This window comes from Lethenteron reissneri, chromosome 70, assembly GCF_015708825.2.
Source record: "Lethenteron reissneri isolate LAM-NWPU_2019-01 chromosome 70, ASM1570882v1, whole genome shotgun sequence".
NCBI classification, from domain to species: domain Eukaryota; kingdom Metazoa; phylum Chordata; class Hyperoartia; order Petromyzontiformes; family Petromyzontidae; genus Lethenteron; species Lethenteron reissneri.
Window position 1 is genome coordinate 1,849,330 of NC_083848.1, and position 19,008 is coordinate 1,868,337.

General features: G+C 48.4%; 1 protein-coding gene and 1 pseudogene across 1 annotated transcript; one reads left to right on the top strand and one right to left on the bottom strand.

Moving 5' to 3' along the window:
* Window positions 1-4,496: 4,496 nt before the first annotated feature.
* Window positions 4,497-5,438, bottom strand: LOC133360991 (olfactory receptor 52P1-like; annotated as a pseudogene).
* A 553-nt stretch (window positions 5,439-5,991) lies between these two features.
* LOC133360954 (E3 ubiquitin-protein ligase RBX1-like) lies at window positions 5,992-6,514 on the top strand. The gene has a single exon (XM_061579843.1). The coding sequence runs from the start codon at window positions 6,010-6,012 to the stop codon at window positions 6,316-6,318; it is 309 nt and encodes a 102-aa protein (XP_061435827.1). The 5' UTR covers window positions 5,992-6,009; the 3' UTR covers window positions 6,319-6,514.
* Window positions 6,515-19,008: the final 12,494 nt, after the last annotated feature.

The following is a 19,008-nucleotide window of genomic DNA, read 5'->3' on the forward strand; positions in this document are numbered from 1 at the left end:
CCCTGCTGAGCTGCTATAGAGTAACTCTTCGTCAGAAGCGACCGGGCGCTCACAAATGATAGCGCAACGAAGTGACAAATCATATTTCTAGATGTGAAGCTTTCGTGACTGCAAGGGTCCATACTCTTTGGTTTTTTCGGTAAAGTCACGTAGGTGATAAAAAAAATTAACCCGTAAAAACAAAGTTTTTCACTACAAATCCTTTATATGCGTGGCATCGGTTTTATTTTATTATTCATTTCTGTTTTTCTCGTGTAAGAGTTTCATTTTTATCACATTGGTATTATAAATTAAATATGAAATTTAGTTTTTCCTTAAAAGTGGAAAATTTTTGAAAACATTTTTCACGAAAATAAATTGTCACGCACAATGAGTCTGTGTGCAAAATGTCAGCTCGATTGGATCACGGGAAGTGGGTTAAAAAACGACCGAAAGATTTGCACGGTCGTAAGCGCGCAAGCAAGCAAGTGAACTTAATATAAAGGATTTAAATAAAACAAACCCACTTGATACAGTAATTTTGCTGTGACGGTTCCACCTGAAGATGGAGGCTTGTGTTGCCTCCGAAACGTCGTGATTTGATATATTAGTTTTACTTTTTTAACCTACGTGACTTTACCGAAAAAACCCAAAGAGTATAACTTATCATCGTCATCACGTGGACATTTATAGCAGCCAAATACTCTCCACGTGTGTTTCTGTTTACATATTAGTAAAATGGTCACCCTACATCTGTATAATGTTAATCTAACCTAATTGAAATTGTACGAAGGTCAGTCTAAACGTAAATCTACTCGAGCCGAATAACGCTTCAGGGAATTCATTACTTTAAAACGCATTGAACGTCCGTGTTAATATTTTAGAATTCTCACGCGACGCAGTTTGCTCTTACGCCGATGTTTCCGTTCACTCAATTGACGTGACCTTTCACCTTCACTTTTTGTTACTTTTTTGCCATTCTTTTCTTTTTTTGAGCGACCCAAGGCACTCGAGCAAAAACGAGACATCCCTCCATCCTGGCCTCGTGAGTTTCTCACAAAACGCTTACAAAGACAAAGATCCCCCGTATAGCCTTGAACAAACTGTTGGGGCAAGTACGGTCGGCGAGCACCTATGAAGGCCGCCACGGCTCACGAGGGAGTGGGTGGCCAGCACAACGCCCGGCCGCAAAGATAAAGATCCCCCGTATAGCCTTAACAGTCTGTTGGGGCAAGTGCTGTTAGCGAGCACCAATGAAGGCTGGCACGGCACACGAGGTAGCCAGCACAACTCCCGGCCGCCTTTGTCTCCCCAGTGGCGATGTTAACACACCGCACCAGCTACTCATTTGAGGTTGAATCGACCTAATGGAGGCCCAGGATCGGTTCAGATAATCGTCACCGGTGTTGACCGTGAGCGGGAATCGAACTCGGGTCGCTGGGTTCGTAGTGCAGCGGAACGCTAACCGCTACACTAACCTCATGGTTACACACAAACAACAACAACAACAATTATGTTGCACACTCGAAATGAAGGACGTTGGCAGGTGCTCCAAATCGAGGGCAAACACATTTATTGTGGTTAATCTGTAAAATGCAACAGCACGTGTGACACACACAGCAATTCGCAACCGAGCAGAGGTCGCAAACGGGTTTTGATTCCTTACCCGTACCCGGCCGCACCAGGGTCGCAAATGGGTACCCGTACCCGGCCGTACCCGTACCCGGCCGGGTATCGGGTAGGGTACGGGTATCGGGTACCTGATTGCGACCTCTGGGATGAAGCCATGTTGCAGGCGCGGGTGGGTTGATTCTAGGAACTTGAATTGTGAGAAGAGACAAGAGGTTGGGAAATGAGTGACAAACAGTTACTAACCAGTGACTCACGGCCTACCTGTACCCGTACCCAGCCGCACCAGGGTCTGTCTCCTCGACAGACCTGTTCTCCACCTGAGGACGGCTACTTGCGTTGTGGCCGAAACGTCGTGAGAATTATTTTATTATGTTTTATTTTTATTATTATATTCTTTCCATTCTACGTGACTTTACCGAAAGAACCAAGAAGATAAATCCCTGCAGTCACGAAAGCTTTAAATCGAAATTTAATGTTTAGAATACTTCCCGACATGCAACAAACTGGAGATTTGCCATGTGGGTACTTTCCAGACTGTACACCATGCAAAAATTATAAAAATACACTTTTGTTTTTTTTTGGTGGGGAGGGGGAGCTCAATAATGCATATATTTTTTGCACGGCAAGTAAGCTGTGACGTCAAATCTGTCACGTGACCCGCGCATGTGGAAGCGTAACGCATTGTAGTGTAGCGGTTAGCGCGCTGCGCTACGAACCCGGTGACCCGAGTTCGATTCCCGCTCACGGCCACCACCGGTGACGATTATTTTAACCGCTCCTGGGCCTCCCCTAGGTCGACTCAGCCTCAAACGAGTAAGTGCTGTGTTGTGTGAACATCGCCACTGGGGAGACAAAGGTGAAGCCGGGGTAGTAACGCTAGTTCTGTATAAAGCGTCTTGGACGAGGCACTATCTAAATTATTTTAAGATAAGATGATAAGCCGCTTGCTTGAGCTATCATTTGCGATAGCCAAATCGCTTCTAAAAAGGAGAGCTATAAAGCTGCTTGTTTGGGGACTTTACCTGGGAAAATAAAATACAAACAGTAGTAATGGTAATAGTGTAGAGAAGTTCCGACGGACGTGCTCGGAGACAGAAGTAAGTTAAGGGCTTTCGCCAGGGTTTATTAAAGCTGTTACAATATTACACAGGGTACACAACTGAGTCCGGGTCCCTGCCGGCTAGCTCCGGTCTCTCTCTCTCTCGTGTCGGATCGTGGACTCTGCCGACTCCACCGAGCGGAGAGAGAAGCACCTCTACGGCTACCACCGGCTTCTCCCCAGACTCCCTATTCGATCCCTCTCTCTACCCACTGGTTCCCTCTTCACCCTGCTTACTCTACCCGTTCCCACAGTGACCCCGCTTACGTCACGGGGTATCCCTTAAGTATCCTAGGAGACGTGACGTCATCGCACTGAACGGCACACCTGACGTCACATTCACATTTTACTCCTCTACAATAGTAACAAGTATCTAATTACCGCTGAAACGTTATACTCGAATTGCAAAATGATGTGGGTTTACTCTCCCACATACCGTTCCATATTCTGAATTTGTGACTAATCTACACGTTTTGTTCAAGTGACAAATCTCGCAAATTGGCTGTGTCGGGTGGTGGGGGGTTTAACGACACATTTATATTTACGGGATCCAACCCAAAAAAAAAACTCTATTATGGATTAGCATCAACAATAGAGCACGATTGGAGTATTTGGCTGCTATATATTTCCACGTAATGATGATAAACCACTCGGTCGAGATATCATTTGTGGTGGGCAGGTAGCTTCTGAAAAAATCAACGATCCAGGTAGCAGCTCATTTGGGGCCCTTTACCTGGTTTTAAAAAAAAAAACAAGAAAAATAGTAGTAACGGGACTTCCTTTGCCAGTACCAAAATATACTAATAGGGGTTTTCCCCTTTTTTTCTGGCAACAAAACTGACACCTTTTGCAAGGAATCATGCTTACATTAACCACAATACTTGCAGTCAAATGCAAACAAAAAACAATACTCTGATAATTTATGCATTGTCTTTGAAACTGATTGGTCTCTGGTGTGGACCAATCAGTTTCAAAGACAATGCATATATTATCAGAGTATTGTTTTTTGTTTGCATTTGACTGCAAGTATTGTGGTTAATGTAAGCATGATTCCTTGCAAAAGGTGTCAGTTTTGTTGCCAGAAAAAAGGGGAAACCCTCTATTAGTAAGAAATAATAGTAGTAATGGTATAACAATAGGTTTGACCCTTTATGGACACAATGAAACAGGAGTTGTGTTAAGAAGTTAAAACACCAGACAGAATCATTTTTCAAGGAACCCTGTCTGCATTAACCACACGTGCTGGTGGTAAACATGCAAACAAAAAGCATGCTCTGGTAGGAAATGATGATGATGCATTTTCTTTGAAACTGATTGGTCCACACCAGAGACAGCTTTCTTTTGAGCCTAGTCCCAAACCAATGAGATTCAGAGGCAATGCATCATATATTATAATAGTAAAATTTCAAAATATCACTGTCCTGGTCACATAGGCAAAGTTTGTGGGGATTAATAGCTATTTTCTATACTTTTGAGGCATAATCAATTACGAAATAACCCAGGAACAAAAATTGTGTTACAGAGTGTTATCAGAGAATAGTTGTTTTGTGTTTGCATGTTCAACACAAGTAACGTGTGTGGTTAATGCGGTACATGATTCCTTGAAAACGCATTCTCTTCGGTATGTTAACATCTTAACACATCTGATATTTCATCACGGCCAGAAAAGGTCAACCCTATTGATACTGGCAATAAAGGTCCAACATATAGAGTAGCAATGGTGATAGTAAGAAGCATCTGGACATCTGTGAACAAAGAGCTTGTTAGATCATCGGATTCTCGAACTCTATATGCCTCCGTCGACGCGCCGATGCCGATGGGAAAAGACGCCCCTGAGGCTTCGTCCGATCTCCTTCATGCGCAGTCCGTAGACGATGGGATTGACGGCTGGCGGCACCACGTACTGCAGCGTCTGCAGCGGGTATCGCACCTCGACGGAGAGCCACGAGAAGAGCTTGAGACCGCTGGCGATCGTGAAGAGGATGGAGCCGAAGTAGAGCGCGACGATAGTGAGGTGGGTGACGCTCGTCCGTAGCGCCTTGCCCTGGGAGCCCCTCGACTCTGGCCGCGTGCGCACCTCAGCGCAGGATGAGGCCGTACGTGACCACCACGGCGCACAGGGGCAGCGCGATCGTCACGGACGAGGTGAGCAGCGTGTAGGCGACTACGGCCGAAGCGCCGTCGCCGCCGCACGCAAGGCCGCTCATGACGAGGAAGTCGCAGTTGGGCGAACGGATCACCTTGTCGCGGCACAGGGTGAGTCGAGTCCACCAGGACCACGTTGCCCACGGCCATGAGAGACGAGGCGGCGACGGCGGCCGCTACCTGCCTTCAGCGCGGCGCCGTTTGAAGACGAGCGCGTGGTAACGCAGTGGGCGGCACACAGGCCAGGTAGCGGTCGACGCCCATCGCCACGAGCGTGTAGCCCTGCACGCGGATGGACACGTGGAGGACGCACATCTGCGCGTAGCATTCGCCCACCGACATCACGTTGCCGCGCGCCGACGCGGCGTCGTGCGCGATCCTGGGCAGCGAGTTGGTGGATTCGACGAGGTCGGTGATCGGCGAGCGCGGCTACGAGCACGTACACGGGCTTGTGCAGGCGGCGGTCGCGCGCGATCGCCACGCAGAGGAGGGAGTTGCCCGCGACGGCGACCACGTAGATGACGAGCACTGTGGCGACGGCGGCGTAGGTGACGGCCGGAGGGCTGCGAAAGACGCTCGCCATGAGGATGAGGTCCGATGGGAGCGATTGATTCTGCTCCATTTACGTGGTGGTGGTCGTGGTGGTGGTGCGGAGGGGTGGGGGTTGTTTTGGCTTCTTTCGCTCCTTTTCTTTTCGTCGTGGCTGGACTGCGAGAAGGGCTGCGTGCAGAACGAGAGAGAGTGAGCGAGTGAGCGAGAGAGTGAGCGAGAGGTGGGGGTTTACATAAAGCAAAGTTTAAAAATGTAGAAGAAAAAAATACGAAATGATGAACGAAGCAAAGTGCCGACTACACCGAGCATCTTCTTGTTTCCACTGATCGTAAAAAAAAGGATCGCTGCGGGGGGGGAGTGAAGGAGGGAATGAGGGAATAAGGTAGGGAGGAAGGAGAGGGAAGAGGGAGACAGAAGAGAGAGTGAGCGAGAGAGTGAGCGAGAGATGGGGGTTTACATAAAGCAAAGTTGAAAACAAAAAATTACGAAATGATGAACGAAGCAAAGTGCCGAATATAACCGAGCATCTTCCTGTTTCCACTGATCGTAAAAAAAAGAGAGAGAAGAGAGGGAGAGAGATATCCGGCCAGCGCGAGCGAGTCATGGCAGCCGCATTGGAGGTGGACACGCCATGCGCCTCGACCACCACTGGCGGCGGTGGCAAGAAGCGCTTCGAGGTCAAGAAGTGGAATGCCGTGGCCCTGTGGGCGTGGGATATTGTCGTGGATAACTGTGCCATCTACCGCAACCACATCATGGATCTCTGCATTGAGTGTCAGGCGAACCAAGCATCAGCCACCTCGGTGGAATGTACAGTGGCTTGGGGCGTCTGCAATCATGTTTTTCACTTCCACTGCATCTCACGCTGGCTTAAAACCCGGCAAGTCTGTCCCCTCGATAATCGTGAGTGAGAATTCCAGAATTATGGACATTAAACTTAATTCGCCCAAGGATGCCCTCCCTTCATGAAGCACTGTCCTTCGCCACCCTGCTCTTCAGTTTTTTTTTATTGTTACTTGTTTGAAGTGTGTTTATGCCTGTGTTGCTGTTTGCTGACAGAAGTAGATTGATGTTTGGCATGATTTCAATAAAGTTATGTGGATTCTGCAAAAAAGAGATGTGTTTAAGTAGAGCTCCCTGTGTTATCTCTATAAATCTCACATCCTCACTTTGATTTCATTTATTTTTCGGGATTTTCTTCAGCAAGAGTGCGTATTCAGTCTCGTGCACACACAGGTCGATCTATTTGTGTGTTAAAACCCGGCTTTTGATTAGTTTCCATTGTTTGACAGTTCAGGGTGAGGCATAGGCTTTCGAAACGCAGTGGCGTTTCTTAGGCCCTGTGCACAATCCCACAGTTAATTAAAGCATCGTTTTCATAGTTTGCAGTTTTATTAATTTATTGTTCTCTTATTTTGTTAATAAAAGTTTGAGAATCTCAAACTATTGGAGATTATATCATCATGGGACCTCCTTTGCCAGTACCAAAATATACTAATAGGGTTTTACACCTTTTTTTCTGGCAACAAAACTGACACCTTTTGCAAGGAATCATGCTTACATTAACCACGGAGTATTGTTTTTTGTTTGCACTTGACTGCAAGTATTGTGGTTAATGTAAGCATGATTCCTTGCAAAAGGTGTCAGTTTTGTTGCCAGAAAAAAGGGGGAAAACCCTACTAGTATATTGGAGATTAATTATAACTTGTTTCTTGTGTGCAGTAGATTAAAGACAACAAAACCATAGTAATATTTTTTTACCCTTTCAACTGGTACAAAAACTGACACCTCTTTGCATTTTGACTGCTTGTGTTGTGGTTATTGCAAACATGATGCCTTGTATAAAGGTGTCAGTTTTTGTACCAGTTGAAAGGGTAAAAACCTATTACTATATTTTGCCACTGGTAAAGGAGGTCTCATAGTATAAACCATAAAACCACTTGAAACACAATGATTTACTTTGCTGATAGTGCCACCTGCTATTAAGTTAAAACATTTATTCACACTGTTTTTCTGAGCCCATCCACGTGTGTGCAAGGCCTATCAGTTGCATTTATTTAACGATAGGTGAATGTATTTAATAAACAAATTTGTTTCATAAGTTGATTTGTTTGCTAAATACATTCATTTTATTACAACGTAAATCTATTTAGATATTGAAATTTTTATTTTTACTTATCCATACATATGTAGAGGAGTAAAATGGGGACGTGACGTCAGGTGTGCCATTCAGGGCGATGACGTCACGTCTCCTAGGGTACTTAAGGGATACCCCGTGACGTAAGCGGGGTCACTGGGGGGAACGGGTAGAGTAAGCAGGGTGAAGAGGGAACCAGGGGTAGAGAGAGGGATCGAATAGTGAGTTAGGGGAGAAGCCGGTGGTAGCCGTAGAGGTGCTTCTCTCTCCGCTCGGTGGAGTCGGCAGAGTCCACGATCCGACATGAGAGAGAGAGACCGGAGCTAGCCGGCAGGGACCCGGACTCAGAGTAGGACCCCTAGCCCCTGGGAGTTGTGTACCCTGCTGTGTAGTATTGTAACAGCTTTAATAAACCCTGGCGGAAGCCCTTAACTTACCTCCGTCTCCGAGTGTGTCCGTCGGAACTTCTCTACACATATATAAAATACTTTTTTTGTTTATCAATACATTTATTTATTAAGTACATAATTTATTTTCATTTTTTATTTCTATTATTTCTCGATGGGAGCTCTGCCTCGAAGCGCAACACCACAATCAGGCAGAGTTTGAGGGTAGGAGGAACAAAATGGCCGCCTACGTACAGGCCGCTGCTGCCAATCTTCCTGGAGTCACGAGGCTCCCCACTCGGGCCTCTGCACCAAGCCCGACCCCCCGAAGTGCGCAGCGACCACTTCCACTGCGCCAGAACGGCATCCGCTGCTACGCCTCGAGCTCCGTCACGATCGAGGCAGACATCAAGTCCCTGGCTACCATCATCCCAAACTTAATTTGGAGCTTTCGTAACTGCAGGAATTATTCTTTGGTTCTTTCGGTAAAGTCACGTATAAAGATAAAATAATAAATTAAATACTAGCATACGACGTTTCGATTGCAACACAAGCAATCGTCATCAGGTATAAATTAAATAGAAGCACAAATCTAGTCTACTTAGAAATGTAATGTAATACAACAGAGAGTCGAATGATACGACGATTCGCGAATCGTCGTATCGAACGTGCCGTCCTACATCCCCGAAAAGGCCGTGTTGGAGCACGTGTCCAAGCTGGGCACGGCTGTGTCGCCCGTACGTGCCCTGCCATTTGGGAACAGAAACGCTGCCCTGAAACACATCTTATCTTTCAGGAAACAGGTGCATGTCCTGCTGACTCCCGGACAGCAGGAGGAGGGGTCTTTTGTTGTTGTCCATGAAGGCATTGCCCATAGATTGTTGTATGGCAAGAATTCCATCAAATGCAATCTTTGCAAAGAAGAGGGCCACTTCTGAAGGGATTGCCCCAAACCAATAACAGCAAGGGATGGAGAAAATAGGGGGAGGAGGGAGACAGTAGCGGAGGAGTCAAAGCAGCAAAAGCCTCCATTGTAACAAGGCCCCCAACAGCCTACACTGGGCCCGGCAGGCACGCAACCTCCCACACCTGAGGTCGTGGCCCCAACATCGCTGGCCCGCGCGGCAAATCGCAAGAGAGAAAATACAGACTCCGGGAGGACTACAGAAAGGTGCTGGAGGAAGCCTCTGTGACTGGGATCATGCCTCAGTCTTGGAGGAGGGCGGTGCTCAATCTGCATCCCAAGAACGGAGACCTGAGGCACCTAAAAAACTGGCGTCCGGTGTCCCTCCTGAACACCAACTACAAAATATTGACGAAGGCTCTCTCCCTGCGACTGAAAGGGTTTATTGCACAAGTCGTAAACAGGGACCAGTCCTACACCATCCCCAGACGAACCATCCACGACGGCCATCTTCCTGGTCAGAGACCTAATCGCGGTGTCCCAGAGGTTGGGCATCCCAATCGTGTTTCTGGCCCTTGACCAGGAAAAGGCTTTTGACAAAGTGGACCACAAATGCCTGCTGGGAACCCTCAAGACCTTTGGTTTTGGGGAAGGCTTTGTCCGAATGATCCACCTACTCTACACCAAGGCGGAGCGCGTGATCAAGGTCAACGGAGCCCTCACTGCCCCGGTAAAATTCGAGCGAGGAGTGAGACAGGGATGCCCATTGTCGGGCCAACTTTACTCCCTGGCTTTAGAACCTCTCCTGAGTTTCATCAGGCAGAGACTCAGCGGCCTGGTGCTCAGGGAACCAAGCGTCAAGTTGGTCCTAACGACGTCCTCCTCATCGTGCGCTCCCTGGACGATGTTGCCTTGATGCACGAGTACCAGGAGGTCTTTTCGAAGGCCTCATTAAAAATGAACTGGCAAAAGTTTAGCGGGCTCCTCGTTGGAGCGTGGGACATGACCCAGTGTCCCGAAAAGGCAAAAGCCATCAATTGGAGCACAACATCGCTGCTGAACCACCTGGGGGTGGTTCCTGGGACCAGAGGAGGAACCACCGCAGAGAAACTGGGTCAAGCTGCAGGAGAAGGAGCCGCTGGGCACCTGGAGTCGCCTGTGCAAGTTCCTCACCTTCAGGACAAAGACGTCGGTGGTGAATGGATGGGCCTCAACCGCTCAAACCACCCACACCCACAATACCATTACTCCGGCCGCTCCCCAACTCTCACACCGAGCGAGCGAAGCTCTTTCATTCCACGCAGCCAGCGAGCAAATCCCTGGAGGTCTGCCTTACCGGGGGGGGAGGTGGGGCGAGGTGAGGTGAAGTGGGGATAGCATTGAGACCCACGTCTTCCAATTATACCACTATGTAACACGGTTTTTGTTTCGATTTAAAGCTTTCGTGACTGCAGGGATTCATCTTCTTGGTTCTTTCGGTAAAGTCACGTAGAAGCGTTGTGGCCGAAACGTCGTGAGAATTATTTTATTATGTTTTATTTTTATTATTTTATTACTTCCCTTCTACGTGACTTTACCGAAAGAACCAAGAAGACGGTTTTTGTTCCTGGGAGTAAGTGTTATTTTCTAATTGCTTATGCCTCAAAAGTAAAGAAAATGTCTATTATTTCCCAAGGACTTTGCTTTTGTGACCAGGACTTTACGTAAAGGAAAAACACAAATCCACACCACGTTGTCTCATTGAAAATAGGTACATTTCTAAATTTCACTCTCCTGCTCACAAAGGTTTGTGGGGAGTAATAGCCATTTTTTGTACTTTTGAAGCACAAGCAATTAGAAAATAACACTTACTACCCAGGAACAAAAAAAATATTTGTTATATAGTTATCAATCAGTTCCATGCGGCATGCGCTCACCCGGCAGAAGACCCCCCCCTCTCCCCACTCCGTAGAGGCGCGCGCACAGAGGCACGAGGCCCTCTCCAGAGGACCAGTCGAGTTCGTGGGGTAGCCGCTGGTCACGGCTGCTGTCATTGACACCGCCATCGCTACCACCATCACCACCATCATCACCACCACCATCGCCACCATCATCATCACCGCCACCTCCACCACCATCACCATCACCACCGCCACCATCACCACCACCATCGCCACCACCACCATCACAACCACCACCATCATCACCGCCACCTCCACCATCACCACCGCCACCATCACCACCACCATCGCTACCACCACCACCACCATCGCCACCTCCACCACCATCACCACCGCCACCACCACCATCACAACCACCACCATCATCACCGCCACCTCCACCGCAACCACTACCCACATTCCAGTATACTGGGCGAGGTAGTTATCATCTCATCAGGGTCAGGATTGAACCCACGACCTCCTGTATACCAGGCGAGGTAGTTATCATCTCATCAGGGTCAGGATTGAACCCACGACCTCCTGTATACTAGGCGAGGTAGTTAACATCTCATCAGGGATGGGATTGAACCCACAACCTCATGTATACCAGGCGAGGTAGTTAACATCTCATCAGGGATGGGATTGAACCCACAACCTCATGTATACCAGGCGAGGTAATTAACATCTCATCAGGGTCAGGATTTAACCCACGACCTCCTGCATACCAGGCGAGGTAGTTAACATCTCATCAGGGTCGGGATTGAAGCCACGACCTCCTGTATACCAGGCTAGGTAGTTAACATCTCATCAGGGATGATATTGAACCCACAACCTCCTCTATACCAGGCGAGGTAGTTAACATATCACCAGGGTCAGGATTTAACCCACGACCTCCTGAATACCAGGCGAGGCAGTTAACATCTCATCAGGGTCAGGATTGAATCCACGGCCTCCTGTATACCAGGTGAGGTAGTTAAGATATCCTAACCACCGATGTGCTGTGACCATGTGCATAGCATGTGTACGGATGATGTGGTCCATGGCACGTGTAAATAACACGCGGGTGTAAGGTACATAGCACGGATGGACCCTCTCTCACTCAAAAATAAAGAGAGAGACAAAGGCCCCCCGTATAGCCTTCATGAGACTGTTGGGGCAAGTGCCCACCAAAGACAAAGGCCCCCCGTATAGCCTTTAAGAGACTGCAGGGGAGAGTGCTGCAGGCCGACCACGCACACAAACACAAAGGCCCCCCATATAGCCAAAACTGACTGTTGGGGCAAGTGCTGTTGGCGAGCACTTATGAAGACCGGAATGGCACACGAGGGAGTGGGTGGCCAACACCACGCCCGGCCGCCTTTGTCTCCCCAGCGGCGATGTTTACACACCGCACCAAGTACTCATTTGAGGCTGAGTCGACCTAGGGGAGGCCCACAACCGGTTCAGATAATCGGCTCTGGTGTTGGCCGTGAGCGGGAATCGAACCCAGTTCACCGGGTTCACACACACACACACAGACTAAGATCCCCGGTATAGCCTGAGCAGACTGTTGGGGCAAGTGCTGTTAGCGAGGACCTGGTATTGGCCGTGAGCGGGAACCAAACGCGGGTTGTCAGGTTCGTAGAGCAGCGTAGCACTAACCACTAGACTGCAGCTCCCCATACATACACAGACACACACAGACACACACACAGACACACACATACACAGACAAACACATACAGACACACACAAAGACACACACACAGACAAAGACACACACATAAAGACACACACACAAACCAAGACACACACAAAGACACACACAAAGACACACACACAAAGACACACACACACAGACACACACAGAGACACACAGACACACACACAGACACACACACAGACACACACACAGACAAACACACAGCATCACGCAGACACACACACAGACACACACACAGACACACACACACAGACACACATACAGACACAAACACACACACAGACACACACACACAGACACACCCACAGACACACACATACAGACACACACAGACACGCACAGATACACACACACAGACACACACACAGAGACACACACACAGACACACACACACACAGACAAACACATACAGACACACACAAAGACACACACACAGACAAAGACACACAGACAAAGACACACACACAGACAAAGACACACACACAAAAACACACACACAGACACACACACAGACACACACACACAGACACACACAGACACACACACACAGACACACACACAGACACACACAGACACACACACACAGACACACACAGACACACACACAGACACACACACAGACACACACAAAGACACACACACCCAGACACACACAGACACACACACAAAGACACACACACACAGACACACACAGACACACACAAAGACACAGACACACACACAGACACACACAAAGACACACACAAAGACACACACACCCAGACACACACAGACACACACACAGACACACACACAGACACACATAGACACACACAGAGACACACACACAGACACACACACAGACACATACACACAGACACACACACACAACGACACACACACACAAACACACACACAGACACACACACACAGACACACACACAGACACACACAAAGACACACACAAAGACACACGCAAACACACACACACAGACACACACACAGACACACACATAGACACACACACTCAGACACACACAGACACACACACACAGACACACACACAGACACACACAGGCACACACACAGACACACACACAGACACACACACAGACACACACACACAGACACACACACAGACACACACAACACACACACAGACACACACAGACACACACAGACACACACACAGACACACACACAGACACACAGAGACACACACACAGACACACACACAGACACACACACAACACACACACAGACATACACACACACAACACACACAAAGACACACACACACAGACACACACACAGACACACACACACAGACACACACACACAGACACACAGACACACACACAGACACACACACACACACCCAGACACACACACAGACACACAGACACACACACACACAGACACACACAAAGACACACACACCCAGACACACACACAGACACACAGACACACACACAGACACACACACACACACACCCAGACACACACACAGACACACACACACACAGACACACACACACAGAGACACACACACACACAGACACACACACAGACACACACAGACACACACACAACACACACACAGACACACACACAGACACACACAACACACACAGAGACACACACACACAGAGACACACACACTCACACCCACACACACCCACACACACACCTACACCCACAGACACACACACTCACACCCACACACACCCACACACACACCACACACACACAGACACACACAGAGACACACACACAGACACACACACACAGACACACACACAGACACACACACAGACACACACAGACACACACACAGACACACACACACAGACACACACACAACACACACACACACAGACACACACACAGACAATCTCGTTTTGACGAGCGTCTTACATTCGTGAAAGCTGCGGCTGAACCCCAAACGAAATTGTCTGAGCCTCGGCGTTCTTGGAAAATATAACACAACTATGAAAAGAACAAACCAATATTTATATTTCTTATATTTCACGTATATATATATATAAAATATCTACTTTAAAAAATTATGATATTAAACCAAAAAATATTGTTAAAGACAAAAAATTTAACTCTAGCAAGTTGAAGGCTCTTCCGGGGCGCTGAACTGCAATGCGAATTCTTCACGTGGTGAGAAAATGTCTCCCTTTTATTCCGATGGGTTCCAATGGCTGCGTCCCCCCCCTCCTCCCCTTACTCCCCCCCCCACCCCCCTTACTCCCCCCCCCCCTCTTACCCCCCCCCCCCCTCTTACCCCCCCCCCCTCTTACCCCCCCCCTCCTCTTACCCCCCATTCTTACCCCCCCCCTCCCTCTGACCCCACCAACCCCACTTATTCCCTTCCCTTACTCTCTCCACCTACTACCTCCTCTTACTTTCCCTGCACCCCCCTCCTCTCTCGTCGTACATACACCCACACACACCTACACGCACACACCCACACACACACGCGCACACACCCCCACACACGCACACACCCCCACACAAACCCACACATCCACACACACACACACACACCCACACACAAACCCACACATCCACACACACACACCCACATACCCACACACACACACATCCACACACACACCTATACACACACACACACACCCACACAAACCCACACACACACCCACACACACACATCCACACACACGCACACACACACACACCCACACACACACACCCACATACCCACACACACACACCCACACATACACCCACACACACACACGCACACACCCCCACACAAACCCACACATCCACACACACACACCCACATACCCACACACACACATCCACACACACACACCTACACACACACACACACCTATACACACACACACCCACACACACACACCTATACACACACACACCTATACACACACACACACGCACGTCGTCTTATCTCCCCCAGAGAGAGGGGGGGGGGTATGGCAGGCGGAGCGAAACCCCTTAGGGGTGTGTGTGTGTGGGTGTGTGTATGTATGTGTATGTATGTATGTGGGTGGGTGTGTGTGTGTGGGTGTGTGTGTGTGTGGGGAGATGGGGGTCCCTCTTGAACCATCCTCGGGCGTCATCTTCTGGTGGCAATTAGCGGAGCAATTAGCGACGGAGGAGCTGACCGCGTCTTCGTGAGCCCCTTTGTGTGAGGTTCTGTTATTTTATTTTTTCACATCGTCATCGTCACCATGATGGCGACGCTTCTTGTGATTGTGCGTTATGCACCAATACGTTGCCTTAGGACTGCCCCTTGTTGTTGTTGTTGGCTGAGTATGGTGCGAAAGAAGTTTAACACACACACGCATCACGGTTGGCTACGTACGGTGCGAAAGAAGTCCAACAGGCCCACAGGAAACAAAGAAAAACGATTTCGGGACGGGTTCCATCGCCGGTTCATTCCAACAAAATGAACCCCGAGTCGCCGGACCACGGGGAATGCTGCAGAAAACCTAACAAAAGAACTCAAACTTAACGATAAACTACTTTCTTTTAAATTTCGATTTAAAGCTTTCGTGACTGCAGGGATTCATCTTCTTGGTTCTTTCGGTAAAGTCACGTAGAAGGGAAATAATAAAATAATAAAAATAAAACATAATAAAATAATTCTCGCGACCTTTCGGCCACAACGCAAGCAGCCGTCCTCAGGTGAGACGCTGTCTCCCTGACAGACCTGTTCTTCACCTGAGCACGGCTGCTTGCGTTGTGGCCGAAACGTCGTGAGAATTATTTTATTATGTTTTATTTTTATTATTTTATTATTTCCCTTCTACGTGACTTTACCGAAAGAACCAAGAAGATACTTTCTTTTACCAGTGCAGTGGCACCCGAAATGCTACCTTCAACACAATCGCCTTCATTTCTTCCCGCGCCATCAAATGTCCCCTTCGCTCCAAGCGTACCGGAACTCGCTCGCGTTTTCCCCTCCTATCTACCCCTCAAGTTCCCCCTACAGAGCCAATCGCCTTACCCACTTGCCCTAAGCGCATAGCTGTGAACCCCTAATCGGTGCCCTTACCTTGTTATAGACCCATTCGGACCGTTAGGAGCCGTCCATGAATGACGTCACGCGAACGTCGTCAAACAGCGTCACAAAAAGTCAGACCCCCCTCCTAAAATATGACGTCACAAAGCTCTGTATCCCCCCCCCCCCCCCCCCGCCAAGAAAAACATGCTTCAAATAATCTTCTTGGTTCTTTCGGTAAAGTCACGTAGACTTTACCGAAATAATCAAGAAGATGAATCCCTGCGGTCACGAAAGCTTTAAATCGAAATGCTTCAAATCGCTTTAAACTATTGTCATTGTAGTGCGTATTTCATGTGGCGCTAGACTCTGATGTTGTAGGAGAAAACATTTATTAAAAAGTATATTTAATGAAGTAGAACGTGTTGTCTATATTTATTTAAAGTTGCGCATTTTCATGTGACGTCACATTTTTAACCCCCCCCCCCCTCGTCACACATCGTCACAAATGTCTGACACCCCACCCCCCCTCGGTGCGTGACGTCATTTATGGACGGCCCCTTATTAGTCAACCCGTGCCCCCTTCATACATCTCAACGTTCATCCTCCACAGTCCCATCATAAACCGTGTGGACCTGAAACCTCAATTTCCCTGTGACAAGAAGTACAGGGTAAACCCGTATGGGTGGGTTGACGGGTTTGTAACCAATCCCAACCGAACCTCCCCTACTCTTAGTTCTTTCGGTAAAGTCACGTAGGTAAAAAATGAAATAAAAATTAATAAAAATAAAAATCACGACGTTTCGGAGGCAACACAAGTCTCCGTCATCAGGTGGGATTGTCACAGCCAGATTTGCTGCATCCAGTGATGCATCAAGTGATGCAGCAAATCTGGCTGTGACAGGCCCACCTGATGATGGAGACTTGTGTTGCCTCCGAAACATCGTGATTTTTATTTTATTCTTATTAATTTTTTTTTTCATTTTTTACCTACGTGACTTTACTGAAAGAACTAAGAGTATGTATCCTTGTAAGTCATGAAAGCTTCAAATCTAGAATCGAACCTCCCCTGTCAATCATCCCTCCATTTCCCACCCTTCTATTTTGTATTTCTACCTCCAATGCCCCCCCCCTCTCTTCAATTCCCCCTGCCTCTAACCAATCCCCTTTGAGGCCCAATTAAGTAACCAATCAGAAAAGGGGCCTTTTTTTTACTTCCTGGTTACCCGTGCCATGTGGTGTCCAGCACGTGATGTGAGTACCGTCGCTTGGTGATTTCGAAAGTGTATTGGTTTGGCCATGTTTGTTTGTTGTAGTACAGAGTTAGACTGATGGCCTTAATCTAAGTTGTATTGTGGTTGTTGTTGTTGTTGTTTGACTTGCATCCCACTGGGATTTTTGCACACAGCGTTGGTGTACACGGTGTTTTTTTCTGCAATATGTTGCTGTCTTTTCTTGGATTTTCTGTTTGCACTTAGTCACATATTCACTTTAAGATGTTTTTTGTTCTTGTTTTTTGTTTGTTGCGGTTGCACCCGATTCAAGAGCAAAATGGCTCACAGGGCTACACCTAATACATGAACTTGAACTGTGAAAATCGGCACTGAGACAAAGGCGGCCATGAAAGGGGTACTGGACCGCACCTTCCCAGCACTTGGCCCAGACTGTGTTCAAGGCTACACGGGGGATCTTTGTGCCATGCTAGGTGCACGCATAGATACACAAAAACAAATATCCCCCGTATAGCCTTAACAGACTGTTGGGGCAAGTGCTGTTAGCGAGTAGCACCTACGAAGGCCGGAACGGTACACGAGGGGGTGGGTGGCCAGTACCACGCCCGACCGCCTTTGTCTCCCCAGTGGCGATGTTTACACACCGCACCAGATTTGAGGCTGAGTCGACCTAGGGGAGGCCCAGGACCGGTTCAGATAATCGTCACTGGTGTTGGCCGTGAGCGGGAATCGAACCCGGGTCGCCGAGTTCATAGCGCAGTATAGCGCTAACCACTACACCACCGCTCCTTATATACACACACACACACAGACACACACACTGCTATGCCGTGGCTCTCTTTTGTTCAGAAACCACTCTGGACATCGCGAACGACGGCGCAACGAAGTTGGCGGCTTCAAATCAAATCAAACTCGACTTGCCTGGCACCATTCGAGGCAGCAGTTTCGAAGCCAAAAGCCACCGACCGGACGTGACGTCACAATGCTCCCGCATTGTGACGTCACCGAAAGATAAGATCTCAGTTAACGTGGTGGAGGACGCACGAGTGAGGGGGTGGGGGGCGGGGGGGGGGTGTGGGGTGGCTAGCATCAAGCACAACCCCGCCGCCTGTGTCTCTCCCATAGTCGAGTTTTTATTTGTGTTTGTTGTGGTAACGTTCTGAACCCGTTCCTCCCACCCCCCTCACTAGACATTTATGAAAGAAGAGCTTTATAGCTCATCAGATTGCTATTCCTGCTGCAATCTAACGAAACGATTCTGATGATTCTGATGCTGGAGGCTGAGCCGACCGACTCACCGACTCACACACCAACCCACTCAGTCACGGACTCACCCACCCAC